Here is a 16,984-nt window from a genome sequence, read left to right as displayed (position 1 = left end):
TAATTAATATTCTACGTATGCTTGCTAACTGGTGCTTCACTACTGCTTCTTATCAAAGTTCAATTATAATTCATTCTATTATTATAACTATATAGCCAGTTGACCTTTGACTTTCAACATAATTCCCAAATGTATGTTATTTGAATAGCTCAAATTGACCCATATTGAAAAGATTTACCAGAAAAAATATACTTGTTATTTTATATACTCCTACTATATTATATAGTCACAATACAGAAAAAATAGTTTTATTAGATATTTAAAAAAATTATAAAAGAATGAATAAAGAAACTAAAACTTGGAAAATTTGTATGACCAGCTTATGATTTATTTTTTAGCTCAGTTTCGTCCACCTTATTTCAATTCAAATAACTTGACTTACCATTTATTAACTCAAACCATATTAATCCATTTAAATTTAGCTTATTTGCTCATTTAACACCTCTAAATTTGAATTAAAGTTATTGAATACCGTCCAACTCATAATTACGAGACACAATAAGAAGCTATTAGAACAACTCATAGCAAGACAAAATAGCAATAACGCGGATATGCAATTGGCAGCCGGCCAATAGTGACCAAAGAGCTTTAAAATAACGTGTTTTTATGCCTATAAATATTTGAGTGACACATTATTCCCTCAACACATCACAAAGCTAATAAGCATCTATAATTCTTCATATCATACTTTTCATTTTCAAAATGAGTATTTCAAACAACTCTTTTGTTGCTATATTCTTTCTTCTACTACTCTCTAGTATGCAATCCCATGCACAACTTTCTTCCACATTCTACAGCACAGTTTCACGTGAACGCTGTATGTATGCATCCCTCATCCGACTTCATTTCCATGATTACTTTGTTCAGGTTATTGGCTAGATGATACACATTTTATATATGTTTCTAGCTCTATGTACTTAAAGTTAGAAATCAATTGTTTAGTTTGAGTATGTGTTGGTCAGCATTTTAATATTAATATTTTTGTATATTAATTTGCTTGAAATTAAATGTTTGGAGTCAAAGTATTGCATTTGCTGTAAGTTGTCCGTTGGTGGATAATTCTTTTGTCTTACCAATTGGACACTTATTTGGAGCATTACTTCATTCGGAGTAAGTGCTGATGTTATGACCATTTCTTGCAGCATCGGTAGTGGCATCTTGGTCATTACTTCTCTATATTATTTCTCCATTATCTCATTTTTTATTCCTCCATTATTCTTTGTAACCTATGTAACATATATAATTCCTAAGGCCATTTATCTTCACTATTTACCACTTCGTTATCTTCCTATTTATTCCTAGGAAGACTTCTTCTACTATAAATAGTGGTGGTCTTCATTTGGTTTGTTACACACCACACAAGAAAAATATAGAGAGGAAAAAGTTAGTCAAAAAAGAGAGTTCTTATTAGTTGAAGGGAGGTGTTCTTTTTGTGGATCTTTGAACTCAACTCTTGTCCAGAGTTGTTGAGTTATACTTTGTGTTAAGGCTGTTGTATCCTAGAGAAGACAACTCAAGAAGGACTACTGCTAGACCGGTGAAAAACATTTGTTGCAGTGGGCTTGAATCTCCTTAAAGAGAGCGAGATATCCGCACCTCAGCCTGAAGAAATTTATTTCTTCATTTTTATTTTCAATTGTAATCGTGCAATTTTATTATCTTGTAATTTTTCACTAACAATTTTAAGGAAATTCATAATGGCTACAACTGAAAAAACTGCGGATGTCAAGATGGAAGACCTTAACAAGCCATTTCGGTTCAATGGTAACCATTTCAAGAGATGGAAGGGTAAAGTACTTTTCTACTTAAGTCTTCTCAATGTTTCTTATGTGTTAACTGAGAAGAATCCTATTAATGTTGATGATACCTCCATGGATGATGATGAACTTATTTCTCATCATGAGAAAGTGGAAAAGTACAATGGTGATTCCTATAAGTGTCGATCTTCTTAATTGTTTATCTGATAATTTTTATGATTATTATATGACAGAACTTACTCTAGTGCAAAGAAAATTTGAAAAGCATTGTAGAGTAAGTATGATACCGAAGAGCTGGGAGCGAAAAAAGTATGCGGCTAGTAGATTTTTTCGTTTCCAAATGGTGGACAATAAATCAGTGGTAGACCAAGCTCAGACTTTATAATGATTGTAGGAGAGCTTAGGTCCGAGGAGGTTAAAATTGGAGATAACATTATTGTTTGTGGCATAGTGGATAAACTTCCACCTTCTTGGAAGGAATTTCAAAAAACTATGCGCCACAAACAAAAGGAAACCTCAACCTTGATAATGAAAATTTGCATGAAAGAAAAGGCAAGGGGCCAAGATGCACTTTTACAAACAGAAGAGAGCAACGTCACAACGAAGGTAAATTTAATTACGTCAAATAATGCTACTCCTGAATTTCACAAAAATGCTTCTTTGAAGCCTAATAAGAAAAATATCAAGAAAAATAATGGTAGACCTCCCAAGAAAAATAATGGTGAAAATAACCAAGCACAAAATCAGCAAGTTCAAGATAAGGGACCATGATTTGTTTGTGGCAAGAGTGGGCATATTGTTCGATTTTTCAGATTCTTGAAACGTAGTCCTAACCCTCAGGCAAACGTTACCGAAGAACCTTTTGTGGCGGTGATTACCGACATAAACATGGTTGAGAGTCACTACTAAAAAACTGCTAAAAAACGACGGAAGTAAAAGCGATGGACGGCGTCGCTCCAAAAAGCAATGACACTAGCCACACTGTCCGTCGCTTTTTGATTAAAAAAAGTTATTTTTTTAAAAGCGACGGATGGCATCGCTTAGTCCGTCGCTTTTTTCGCGGATTTTTGCGCAAATATATATATATATATATATATATATATATATATAATGAATAATTAATTATTTTATATAGATAGCGACGTAGTCCGTCGCTTTTTATTAAAAATAATTATTTATTAATTTAAAAAAAGTCACACCGTCCGTCGCTTTTTATTAATTTTAATTGTTTTATTATTTTTTAAATTAGCGACGGACAACATCTTTATGTCCGTCGCTTCTTGGTCAAAATATCTGGTCAAATATGTTTAAAAAGCAACGGACAGTGTCTCTTAGTCCGTCGCTTTTTGGTCAAAATGTTGGTAAAACTTTTTTCAAAAAAAGCGACGGACATAGAGACACTGTCCGTCGCTTTGAGAAATATTTTGATTTAATTTTATTTAAATCGTCTTTCAGAGGACGGTTTTGTGTAAAATAAAAAACAAAAAAAAATTATAATACCAACATCCGGATGTCGGTAAAATTAAATAGTATGTAATAAATTAATATTTTCAATTAACTTTAAATAAATCGTCCTCCGAATGACGGCTTCATATAAGTTAAAAATAATTTAATATAAAATACCGACCTCCCGATGTCAATATTATTTAATTAACATGATTATATTTTATTTATCTTAAAATTTAATGTGATACCGACCTCATAAGGTCGGTACTTTTTATTAAATCTAATTACTTTTAATAAAAGCGACATCGGAGGTCGGTTAGTTTAAAATATTCCTATTAATCATAATTTTGCTATTGTGCATAATACTAAAATTTCATTTACACCTACAATTAATTGTTCAAAAAGTGTAACAATTTTGTATACTTTTATGAATAAAAAGTTAGAATTCGTGGAATAAATAAAAAAATATCTATAATCCATATTTAGAGTATGAAACTACGTTGATATGAATTAGGAGATGATTATACTTATATTTCTAGAGTAATGTATAAATTATATCGGTATGTCGTCTAATCATGAACTTAATATCTCCTGTCAAGATGTAGAGGTGAAGAGCTAACATATAATCCATTCGAGTATGAAATGCGAGATAGTATTATTATATACGTTCGATCTTGAATGGATGTCAAGTGTAGTGATCACCTCCTAATTATGATGACGTGTAAAGGATACTTCATCGGAGTATGAAATACGTTGATTAATTATATACTCCTCGAGTAGTTTAACAAATCAAGTCTTATATATTAGTGGTTCAGATATGAAATACATTATCAATTAAAGAAATACCGATGATCAATTCAAGGAGATTTATATATTAAATTTGATATTGATAAACTTTTGTTGATCAATAAAATTAAATTTATATAATTAAAAGGTATATAATTTAAATTTATAAAATTAACTTGATCGATAAATTAAATTTATTAAACTAAACTTCTGTTGATGTGTAGTTAAATTTTATATATATATATATATATATATATATATATATATATATATATATATATATATAAAATTTGAATTAATAAAATCAACCTCAAGAGGTGAGTTTATATTAAAATAAATTAATAAATACCGACCTAAAGAAGTCGGTATATTTAAATTATTATTTTATTTAAATAATATCGACTTCACGATGTCGGTATTTATTAAACATTTTTAAATATAGATAATTATTTTAAAAATACCGACATCCCATGATCGATAAATTAAACAATTCTCTTAAAAAAATAATGATAATATCAAACCCTAAGTCAAGTCTCACTCCTCTCTCATCGGCGCCCACCCCCATCGGCGCCCATCCCCGACCGGCGCCACGCCATAATCGTAGCAGTAGAGGTAGGTCGCGCACAGCAGCAGAGGTAAGTCGCACCAGCAGCAGGAGGTCACGCCGCCTCCATCCCAACCGGCGCCGCCTCCGATTAACATTTGTTTCTTTTCGTGCTAGGCAACTAACCCCGAACCACTGCCCTTCTCCTTCAATTCAAGGTTAGGGTTTCATAATATTATTTTTAATTTCTTTCAATTTGAGTATTGAATTTGTTAATTAGTGTATTGAATTAGTTTTTAATTGATTGATTGTTAGTTAGTAAGTGAATGATTTAGGGTTTTTGATTGTTAGTTTGAATTAGGGATTATTTGATTGTTAGTTTGTGTTTGTTAGATTGTGAATTGAAATTTTAATGTTAGGGTTAGTTTGAATTAGGGTATCTTAAGACTAATAGTTTGAATTTGGGATTAGGAATAGCTAGCTAGTTTGAATTTAGGATTTTAGCACTAGTTAGATTTTGGGATTTTAGGACTAGTTTGAATTTGTGATTTTAAGACTAGTTTGAATTTTGAATTTAGGACTAGTTTGAATTATTATTGAGATTTTAGGACTACAAATAGTTTGAATTTGGGATTTTAGCACTATAGTTTGATTTTTGAATTCTATGAGTACTTTCAATTTGAAATTTTAAGACTAGTTTGAATTTGGAATTTAGGACTAATAGTTTGAATTATATTTGATATTTTAGGACTAATTAATAGTTTGAATTTGGGACACTAGCTAGCTAGTTTGAATTTGGAATTTTAGGGATTTGAATTACAACTTAATTAGAACTTATAATTAATTATAACTTGAATTTACTGTAAATTGAACTTAATTAGGAATATGAACGAACTTGAACTTGGAACTAATTAGCTTGAGTATATAACTAATTAAGTTTAGAAATTAGATATGAACTTGAATTGAAACTTGAACTTATTAAAACTTGAATATATATATATATATATATATATAACTAATATTCTTGGATTTGAAATTTATATTTAACTAATTTAAGAACTTTTCGTGCTAGGTAACTGAGAAAGCTCAACATCTAAAAAAGTTGATACAAGACTATATTGCTTCTTTCATCAAAGTTGGAGATAAGGTTGGTGCTTCTAAATTTCTTAAGTTCAAGTACAATTGTTTTCAATAATGTGTTTGTGTCTATCTAGTATTAATACTTAGCTTTAATTTTGTGATAATTTTTTTTGTGTCCATCGTGTGTTTGTTAAGCATAAGTACCAAAACTAGTTGATCCAATTGATGACAAAATTGATTTTCTTGCAAGATCGATTTGTGTCCATCTAGTGTTGATATTAAGCTTTAATTTAGGAATAATGTGTTTTTTAAGCATAAGTACCAACACTAGTTGATCCTATTGATGAAAAAATTGATTTTCTTGCAAGATCGATTTGTGTCCATCTAGTGTTGCTATTAAGGTTTAATTTAGGAATAATGTGTTTCTTAAGCATAAGTACCAACACTAGTTGATCTTATTGATGACAAAATTGATTTTCTTGCAAGATCGATTTGTGTCCATCTAGTGTTGACAGTTAGCTTTAAATTTAGAAATAATATATTTGTTAAGCATAAGTACCAACACTAGTTGATCCTATTGATGACAAAATTGATTTTCTTGCAAGATCGATTTGTGTCCATCAAGTGTTGACACTAAGCTTTGATTTAGGAATAATGTGTTTGTTAAGCATAGTACCAACACTAGTTGATCATATTGATGAAAAAAATAATTTTCTTGCAAAATCGATTTGTGTCCATCTAGTGTTGATATTAAGCTTTAATTTAGGAATAATATGTTTGTTAAGCATAAGTACCAACACTAGTTGATCCTATTGATGACAAAATTGATTTTCTTGCAAGATCGATTTGTGTCCATCTAGTGTTGACACTTAGCTTTAAATTTAGAAATAATATATTTGTTAGGCATAAGTGCCAACACTAGTTGATCCTATTGATGACAAAATTAATTTTCTTGCAAGATGGATTTGTGTCCATCTAGTGTTGACACTAAGGTTTAATTTAGGAATAATATGTTTGTTAAGCATAAGTACCAACACTAGTTGATCCTATTGATGACAAAATTGATTTTCTTGCAAGATCGATTTGTGTCCATCTAGTGTTGACACTTAGCTTTAAATTTAGAAATAATATATTTGTTAAGCATAAGTACCAACACTAGCTGATCCTATTGATGACAAAATTGATTTTCTTGCAAGATCGATTTGTGTTCATCTAATGTTGACACTTAACTTTAAAAGTTGTTAAGTTGTTAAAGTTGTTAAGTTGTTTAAATAAGTTAAATTAAATAATGTGGTTTTGTTGATGGATTTAGTTGTTGGAATTAATTCAAAACTAAATTAGTTCAAGTTAAAAAGTTGTTAACTTGTTTAAATAAGTTAAAATAAATTATGTGGTTTAGTTGGTGGATTTAGTTGTTGTATTAAGTCAAAACTAAACTAGTTAAATTTATTATGTTATTTAAATAAGTTAAAATAAATAATGTGATTTAGTTGGTGGATTTAGTTGTTGGAATTAAGTCAAATACTAAACTAGTTAAAGTTTATAAAGTTGTTAAGTTGTTTAAAGAAGTTAAATTAAATAATGTGGTTTTGTTGATGGATATAGTTGTCGAAATTAAGTCAAAACTAAACTAGTTCAAGTTAAAAAGTTGTTTAAATAAGTTAAAATAAATAATGTGATTTAGTTGGTGGATTTAGTTGTTGTGTTAAGTCAAAACTAAACTAGTTAGAGTTGTTAAGTTGTTTAAATAAGTTAAAATAAATAATGTGATTTTGTTGATGGATTTAGTTGTTGGAATTAAGTCAATACTAAACTAGTTCAAGTTAAAAAATTGTTAAGTTGTTTAAATAAGTTAAAATAAATAATGTGGTTTAGTTGGTGGATTTAGTTGTTGTATTAAGTCAAAACTAAACTAGTTAAAGTTGTTAAGTTGTTTAAATAAGTTAAAATAAATAATGTGGTTTTGTTAATGGATTTAGTTGTTGGAATTAAGTCAAAACTAAACTAGTTCAAGTTAAAAAGTTGTTAAGTTGTTTAAATAAGTTAAAATAAATAATGTGGTTTAGTTGGTGGATTTAGTTGTTGTATTAAGTCAAAACTAAACTAGTTAAAGTTGTTAAGTTGTTTAAATAAGTTAAAATAAATGATGTGGTTTTGTTGATGGATTTAGTTGTTGGAATTAAGTCAATACTAAACTAGTTCAAGTTAAAAAGTTGTTAAGTTGTTTAAATAAGTTAAAATAAATAATGTGGTTTAGTTGGTGGATTTAGTTGTTGTATTAAGTCAAAACTAAACTAGTTAAAGTTGTTAAGTTATTTAAATAAGTTAAAATAAATAATGTGGTTAAGTCAATACTAAACTAGTTTTAGGACTACTACTAGTAAAATTATTATTAAATTTTATTTATAATATAATTGAATATCTATATTTTTGTAAATGGATCATCATTTGTGGATGTATAATATGCATTCTGAAACTGGTGTTGGTTTGAAACCTGATTTTATTGACGGTATTAGAAATTTTATTGAACATACAATGACACTTGACATTTTCAAGAATAATGGATTGGTTAGGTGTCCTTGAGGAAGAAATATCCGAGAATGAGGAAAATGAATCATTTGATGACGAAGAATGGGATGATAATGAAAATGAAACAAATGAGGAGGAAGAATGGGAGAATGATGAAATTAAAACAAGCGAGGAGGAATAGTGTAGAATGAAAGCTATTTAGTATATATATGTAAGTGTATTTTGCTAATTTTATTTAATTTATGATTTTATATATATTATACATGTATTATACATGTAAATTTGCATGCAGATGTCATCAGGCGGTGACGGTGATAGACATCGCGAGCATCTTGGAGTTAGCCAGACTAAACAAGCTAAGAAGAAGAAGTCTACGAGACCGATAGATCCTGAGGATATTGCAGGATCTATTTCTTATGCGCTAGAGCGCATCAACCATGATACTCATTTATTTGTTGTTCTGTTTGGTACGGCGACTCCTCAGCAATATTATCCTAATTACCGTCGACCAATCGGTGCTTCATCTACTTCACAGGCATTGCCTTTACGACGCTACGAGGACCTACCTTTACAGGCTATTCGTCGAGCACGACCCTTATCGGCAGGTACTCCATCTCCCACAGATACATCTCCTCAGTTATCTGCCATGAAGTTTGGCGATTCTAGTAGCGAGCAGTCAGATGCTATGGCCGGTACACCTCCATTGATTCAGCGTTTTGTGCATCCTAATATATCAACCTCGTCTACAGCTACACCTAGTGCTACACTAGATGATACGATGCCTGCTCTAGCTCCTGGCCAGAAGGACAGACTTGGTAAAGTCATGATTGAGCCGGATGGATCATCGTAAGTTTGTTTTGTTATCTATTTGTTAGTTTGTTTTTTTTTTTTATACTTTAATATATCATTCATGAACTAACATATTTATTATGTTTTTTGCAGGTGGCATCCTGCAAAGGATGTTGCTCGGGCTTTAAAAGACTGTGTTAGAAGACTCTATACACAGGCTTATCACTCTTGGAGCGAGATTTCAAACAGTATACGCCAGGCGATGTTTAATAACTTTAAGGTATATATTTTTTAGTTAAGTTTAGTATACTTTACTTTTTTTTACTATCGATCTAATTAACGTTATTCAAATTTTTTTTCAGACTATATGTACTTGGAAGTCGAGGTACAATTTGGTCATTGGGACCACATTTGAGAGGAAGGCATCTGCCAGACTGTCTAGCTGGCTAAAGAAAGTTCGGGATAGTGGTGAACGTCTCGATTGGATGCTACCTCATGTTTTTGATAAATTGGGTCAGTATTGGAATACAGACAAGTTTAAGGCAATATCAGATCTAGCCAAAAAGGCTAGAGGCAGTCTTAAAGGTGGCTCATTGCACACCGAAGGGGCAAAGACGGTTGGAACAATTTCACGAGAGATGTAAGTTCTAATTCAAACTTTTAAATAAATAATTAGTTGATTCATATATATCGTTATAAATTTCAGTTTTTATTTATAGGAAAAAGAATTGGGACGCACTCCTATTGAACCGGAGGTTTTCAAGAAAACTCATGTCAGGAAGAAAGAAAAATGAGTCGAATCCGGATGTGTGGGTGGAGGAAAGGGCCAAACGAACTTTTGTAAATTATTTAATATGAATAATATATATTAATAGTGAATAAATTTATGATATGTATATATATTGATGTCAATTTTTATATTTAATATGCAGAATGACTTTCATCAGTACGTCGCTGAGAATCTAGATAGTTCGGTCCAATTGACACTTGAACTTTCCACCCAGATTTGGAAAGAAAAAGGGGTTAGGAGGCACACAAGGGTAGATTCTATGGTCTAGGCTCTCGAAACGATGTAAGACGACTCCAGTTAGGCTTAGAAGGAATTGGATCGTCACGTCAAGCCGAGGCACTTGACGGTATTCAGATTGCTGCTATGTCGGCTTAAATAACTAAGCTTACAGCGGCATTAACATTGTCGGAGCGGAGAAGAGTAGCTGAACAAGAAAGCATGAGTGAGACCATTCAGCAAATGAAAGAGCAGGTGATGAACCTCGCTCGTCAACCTACTACTTCGGCTCCCGATGACACCGACGATGAGAGTGATGAGGATGATTATGTAGAACCCACTCCCTAGTTTAGATCTCTAGACATTTATGAACTTTTTGTAATTTTGAAATGAATTTTGAAAGACTTTGTAAGTCTTTAATTTGTGATTTAGATACTTTTTAATGTTATTTCTAGTTTGTTTAGATTGTTTATAATTGTGTGTGTTTGATTGGGCTAAATAGCGTAGAATTGAATTGAATTGCATTTGCAGGTGGGCAGTAGAAACTGCCAATTTTTGTTGTCAAAAATATTGCAAGAAAAGCGACGGACAACGTGGTTTTGTCCGTCGCTTTTCTGGAATTTTCAAAAATAAAATTTCCAGAAAAGCGACGGATTGCGTCGCCTTTTAGAAATTAAAAAAAATAAAATTAAAATAAAGTAACAGAGTTCGTCGCTTTTGTTAAAAAAAATAGTCAAAAAGCGACGTAATCCATCACTTTTTGAAAAGTGTTAGGCTAAAACGCGACAGAGTTGACTGCATCGCTTATCCGTCGATTTTGACCAAAAAAGCGACGCAGCCCGTCTCTTTTGGCTGTCATTTTTTGACAATTCTTTAGTAGTGAGTGTTGATGGATGGTGAACTGATTCTGGTGCAAACCGTCATGTTTGTTATGAGAAAGACTGGTTTAAAAAATATACTCATTTTGAGGAGCCCAAAACCATCATGCTTGGTGATTCACATACTACTCAAGTGATTGGAATGGGAGATGTCGAATTGTGTTTTAACTCTGGAAGGGTGTTAACTTTGAAAGATGTACTTTATACTCCTTCCATGAGAAAAAATTTGATATCTAGTTTTCTTCTTAATAAAGCAAACTTTAAACAGATTATTGAATCTGATCAATATGTAATAGTGAAGAAGGGTATTTTTATGGGGAAGGGGTATGCTTGTGATGGGATGTTAAAACTGAATGTTGAGATGAATAAAGTTCTACTTCTGTTTATATGCTTTCTTCTACCAATTTTTGACATGCTCGTTTGTGTCATATTAATGACCGTTATGTTGGAATCATGAGTAGTTTAGGATTAATCCCAATGGTTAAAAAGAATTTTAGAAAGTGTGAGGCTTGTAGTAAAGCCAAAATCACTAAATGGCCTCATTGTCAAGTTGAAAGAAAAACTGATTTGTTAGAATTAGTTTATATTGATATTTGTGAACTTGGAGGAATTTTAACTCGTGAAGGTAATAGGTAGTTTATCACTTTCATTGAAGATTTTTCTAAGTTTATATATGTTTACTTGATGAAAAATAAAAGTGATGCTTTTGAAAATTTCAAAACTTATCTCCATGAGGTTGAAAATCAGTTTGGTAGAAAAATAAAAAGAATTAGAAGTGATAGAGGCCGTGAATATGAGTCAAATGAGTTTAATTATTTTGTTAGATGATTGGGAATAATTCATGAAACTACTCTTCCTTATTCTCCTTCATCTAATGGTGTAGCGGAAGAAAAAATAGAACTTTGGTTGAATTGACTAATGTCATGCTTATTGAGTCACATGCACCTTTAAGTTTTTGGGGTGAAGCTATTTTGACTGCTTGTTATGTGTTGAATCGTGTGTCTCATAAAAAGTCTAAATTGACACCTTTTGAATTGTGGAAAGATTACAAGTCAAGTTTGGGATATCTAAGAGTTTGGGGTTGTCTAGCCTTTGTGAGGCTAATGGATCCCAAGATTACAAAGTTGGGTAAGAAAGTTACAACTTGTGCTTTTCGTGGTTATGCTTCAAATAGTACAGCCTATACATTTTTTAATCTTGAAGATAATATTATAATTGAATCATGTGATGCTATTTTTCATGAAAATAAATTTCCATTTGATTCTAAAAATAGTGGGGGTCAAAGGATTGAACAAAATATTTTGTCACGACCTAGTTCTTCTACTTCTACTTTGAAAAATAAAGAAGTTAATGATTTTGATTTAAGAAGAAGTAACAGAGCTAGAGTAGAAAAATATTTTGGTACTGATTTTTATGTGTTTAATGTTGGAGATGACTCTCTCACTTTGAAAGAAGCATTATCTTCACATGATTCCATTTTTTGGAAAGAGGCTGTAAATGATGAAATAGAATCACCGATTTCGAATAAAACTTGGAAGTTAGTTGATTTACCACCGGGTTGTAAAATTATTGGTTGCAAATGGGTCTTAAGAAAAAAGTTGAAACCGGATGGATCTATTGATAAATACAAGGCTAGACTAGTCACAAAAGTTTTTTAACAACTAGAAGACCTAGAATTTTTTTATACTTTTTCTTCGGTAACAAGAATTACATCCATTAGACTTTTAATTGCTATGGCTGTAATTTTTTATTTACAAATTCATCAAATGGATGTAAAAACTGCTTTTCTAAATGGAGACCTAAATGAGGAAATTTATATGGATCAACCCGAGTCTTTTGTTGAAGCAGACCAAGAAAGCAAAGTGTATAAACTTACTAAATCCCTATATGGCTTGAAACAGGTACTAAAGCAATGGCATGAAAAGTTTGATTCCTGCATGATTGAAAATAGTTTTAAAACAAATGAGTGTGATAAGTGCATATATCATAAGTCTTGGAATAATTTACATGTGATTATTTACCTATATGTTGATTATTTATTGATCTTTGGCTCTAACATGAATGTTATTGATGAAGCTAAAAATGTTCTTAGAAGCCATTTTGATATAAAGATCTTGGTCAGGCAAATTTTATTCTTGGAACAAAAATAACAAGAACATGTGATGGAATTTTCCTTGACCAGTCACATTATGTTGAGAAAATTTTGAAAAAATATAACTTTCTTGATTGCAAGCATGTTGCTACTCCTTTTGATTCAAGTGTTCACTTATTTCTTGTTGAAAGTGAAAATGATATAATAAATCAAAAGGAATATGGTAGCATAATCAGAAGTTTGAGATATGTGACTGATTGCACTAGGCATGATATTGCATATGCAGTAGGAGTACTTGGCAAGTTTACAAGCAAGCCAAGTAATGAACATTGGCATGCTATAACAAGAGTAATGAGATATTTAATTGGAAGAAAAAATTGTGGTTTGTTCTATAAAAAATATCATGTTGTACTTGAAGGCTTTTGTGATGTAGATTGGAACATTTTATCAGGTAATTCATGTTCTACCACTAGTTATGTTTTTACTTTGGGTGGTGGTGCTATTTGTTGGAGATCAAATAAGCAAACTATAATTGTTAACTCTACCATGGAGGCTGAACTAATTGCTTTAGCTTCAGCTAGTGAGGAAGTGAATTGGTTAAGAGATTTATTGTTTCAAATTAAATTCCTTATTTTGAAAAAACAATTCCTCCTATTTTAATTCATTGTGATAGCACTGTTGCGATTGGTAGAGTTCAAAACCGTTATTACAACGGTAAATCTAGACCTATAAGGAGGAAACACAGTAATGTAAGATCGTATTTGACAAATGGTACCATTAATGTTGATTATGTCAAATCTTGTGATAATCTTGCAGATCCTCTTACTAAGGCATTAACGAGAGAAAAAGTTTGGAGCACATCGAGGGGGATAGGATTGACACCTATAAATCCTTGAGTCATATATGAGGAAACCTAACTTGGGGACTAGGGATCCTATAACCAGGTTTAAAGGGAAAAACTAATCATATGATGATTTGTTGTGAAAAATGCACTATCTTTTTATTCCCTCCCTATGATGTGAGTGCATTGTTTCCTGTAGTGATTTGTGAAGGTTGATTTCACAAAAACTCTTAATGAATATATATAGCCCATATGGGTAGAGTGTTAAGCTTATAGGAGCACTCTCGACAGATTTCACCTATGTGATGTGTGGAAGTAGGTCGCTTCCTATAAAAATTTGGCTTATTCTCAAAAACACTCATGAAACCGGGATAGCACAAGGCAGTAACGTGATGGCTTTAAAGCTCATGGCAACACCTTGATTATTATGTGTGGACAATGATATTTTATTTTCCTCAAGCAGTCATTGTTCAAGTCTAAGACCACTATGACTCTGGAGTAAAAGTTATTGTTTCACTAAGTGGAGGTTCAATGCAGAACACACCTTCATTATGCATGGTAGTCTTCCTTCAGCTGATATACTCTCTTATTTAATATTAAAATGAGTGGGAATTGTTGGTCATCATTTTAATATTAATATTTTTGTATATTAATTTGCTTGAAATGTTTGGAGTCAAAGTATTGCATTTGTTGTAAGTTGTCCGTTGGTGGATAATTCTTTTGTCTTAACCGTTGGGCAGTTATTTGGAGCATTACTCCATTCGGAGTAAGTGCTGATGTTATGACCATTTCTTGCAGCATCGGTAGTGGCATCTTGGTCATTACTTCTCCATATTATTTCTCCATTATCTCATTCTTTATTTCTCCATTAGTCTTTGTAACCTATGTAACTCCTAACGCAATTTAACTTCACTATTTACCACTTCATTATCTTCCTATTTATTCCTAGGAAGACTTCTTCTACTATAAATAGTGGTAGTCTTCATTTGGTTTGTTACACACAACACACAAGAAAAATATAGAGAGGAAAAAGTTAGTCAAAAAAAAGAGTTCTTATTAGTTGAAGGAGGTGTTCTTTTGTAGAGCTTTGAACTCAACTCTTGTACAGAGCTGTTGAGTTGTACTTTGTGTTAAGGCTGTTTTATCCTGGAGGGGACAAGTCAAGAAGGATTACTGCTGGACCAATGAAAAATATTTGTTGCAGTGGGCTTGAATCTCCTTAAAGAGAACGAGATATCTGCGCCTCAGCCTGAAGAGATTTATTTCTTCATTTTTATTTTCAATTGTAATCGTGCAATTTTATTATCTTGTAATTTTTCACTAACAGTATGTATTAATTACTACTTTGTAACTTTGACTTTAGGGTTGTGATGCTTCTATCTTATTTGATGAGACCCATACGCTTTTTAATGAGAAGACTGCATTGCCAAATCTTGGGTCAACTAGAGGTTATGGTATTGTAGAAGATGCAAAAAGAGAGGTTGAGAAAACATGTCCAGGAGTTGTATCATGTGCTGACATACTTGCAGTTGCTGCTAGGGATGCATCTACTCTCGTAAGTATCCCTAGTTTGAAATTGAATTATTATTATTTTTATACTATAAAGAAGGACGTGTCGTCGAACACTAACCAACATTATGTAAATAATAATCATGTTGGAGGTCCATCATGGACGGTAAAATTTAGAAGAAGAGATTCAACCACTGCAAGTCATACTCTTGCAGAAACTGATCTTCCTAGTCCTTTTGATCCTCTTGATAGACTTATTTCTGGCTTTGCCAAAAAAGGCCTTAGCACAAGGGATATGGTTCCTTTATCAGGTAAAATTTGTTCGAATTATTGAACATAGAATTTTGTCGATCATAATACTTGTATTGTCTAATCATGATTTCTATTTTGTGATTTTAGGATCACATTCAATAGGTCAAGCACAATGCTTCCTTTTCCGTGATAGAATTTACAGCAATGGAACAGACATCGATGCTGGATTTGCTAGCACTAGAAGACGTCGTTGTCCTCAAGAAGACCAAAATGGTAACCTAGATCCACTTGATGTGGTTACACCTAATCAATTGGATAACAACTACTTCAAGAACTTGAGGCAAAAAAAAGATCGTCTTCAATCAGATCAAGTTATTTTGAGTGGAGGATCTACAGATGATATTGTTTTAGAATATAGCAATAGCACTCACATATTTGCCTCTGATTTCGCTGCTGCCATGGTTAGAATGGGAGATATTAGTCCGTTAACGGGCCAAAATGGGATCATTTGTGGCTCCATAAATTAATATTTCGAAAGTCAATTACATGTATTGTTTCCAAATTTATTTATTCATTTGATTATTTTCCTATTGAATGTATTTGATCAAGAATGAAATAAACATTTTGTTATGTTCTGAGATGTTAAAGTTTTGACGGATGTCCTTAACTGCACACCACGCTCCAAATTAAACAGTGAAATTTTAAATAAATTATATTTGAATTCGGGTGTAAAGAGGGTGCTGATGAGAATGATCCCACATCGGATAGGAAAGAAATGTGAACATATACTCCACATTAGTGAACTCAATATATCGTGATTGAGTAATTTAACAAAGTAAACCTATTATAATAATTGTCATTAAGGGCAAAAAGTCTATATGCAAATACATTTCTGATGAAAAAAACACAATAAATCTTTGTAAAGGAATTAGATCAGTAGAAAAGTACAAAAAAAAACAGGTATGCATTATAGCTTCAGTTTATCGGTTTTCAATTTTTAAATAAGTTAAATTAATAAGATATTTTTTTTTTTATCAATTTTTGATCGTTAACAATTTAATTTTTGGTTTATCCAATAAAGAAATGCTCATAAAATAAATATATGACTTCTCATTTCTCTAATAATTTTGTGTGATATAGTGAAACAAGAAATTAGTTGTAAATGTTTTTATATGGTGAAACAACAAAGATAATATTTAGTTAGGTAGATTGTAGTGTACTAGAGCATTGATATAATGTTTAATTAATTATGTTAAATTATTAATATTTAATATTTATGAAGGGTAAAGTAGTAAAATACTATTGTCTTAATGGGTTATCGATTTATCCAATAACCCAATACTAAAAATCAAAATCAAACCGATAACCCAATAATTATTTTTTTTTGTAAAACCATTAAAAACCTATAAATCTAATAAAATATTTTCAATTTGATTTATTGATCGGTTCGATTTTTTCACAGCCCCTACTCCTGT

General features: G+C 31.4%; 2 protein-coding genes across 4 annotated transcripts in view; both read left to right on the top strand.

Moving 5' to 3' along the window:
• The window catches only part of LOC125821735 (MAP3K epsilon protein kinase 1-like), a 602,763-nt gene that overhangs the window by 252,925 nt on the left and 332,854 nt on the right, over positions 1–16,984 (top strand). The gene's annotated exons all lie outside the window — the stretch shown is intronic.
• Positions 703–16,036, top strand: LOC125821747 (lignin-forming anionic peroxidase-like). The gene is made up of 4 exons (XM_049501128.1): positions 703–867; positions 15,112–15,302; positions 15,402–15,568; positions 15,657–16,036. The coding sequence occupies exons 1-4, from the start codon at positions 703–705 to the stop codon at positions 16,034–16,036; spliced, it is 903 nt and encodes a 300-aa protein (XP_049357085.1).

The sequence above is a fragment of the Solanum verrucosum genome, unplaced genomic scaffold, assembly GCF_900185275.1.
Source record: "Solanum verrucosum unplaced genomic scaffold, falcon-dt-bn FXZP01000210.1, whole genome shotgun sequence".
Lineage (NCBI taxonomy): Eukaryota > Viridiplantae > Streptophyta > Magnoliopsida > Solanales > Solanaceae > Solanum > Solanum verrucosum.
This window is presented reverse-complemented; position numbering and strand designations above follow the sequence as displayed.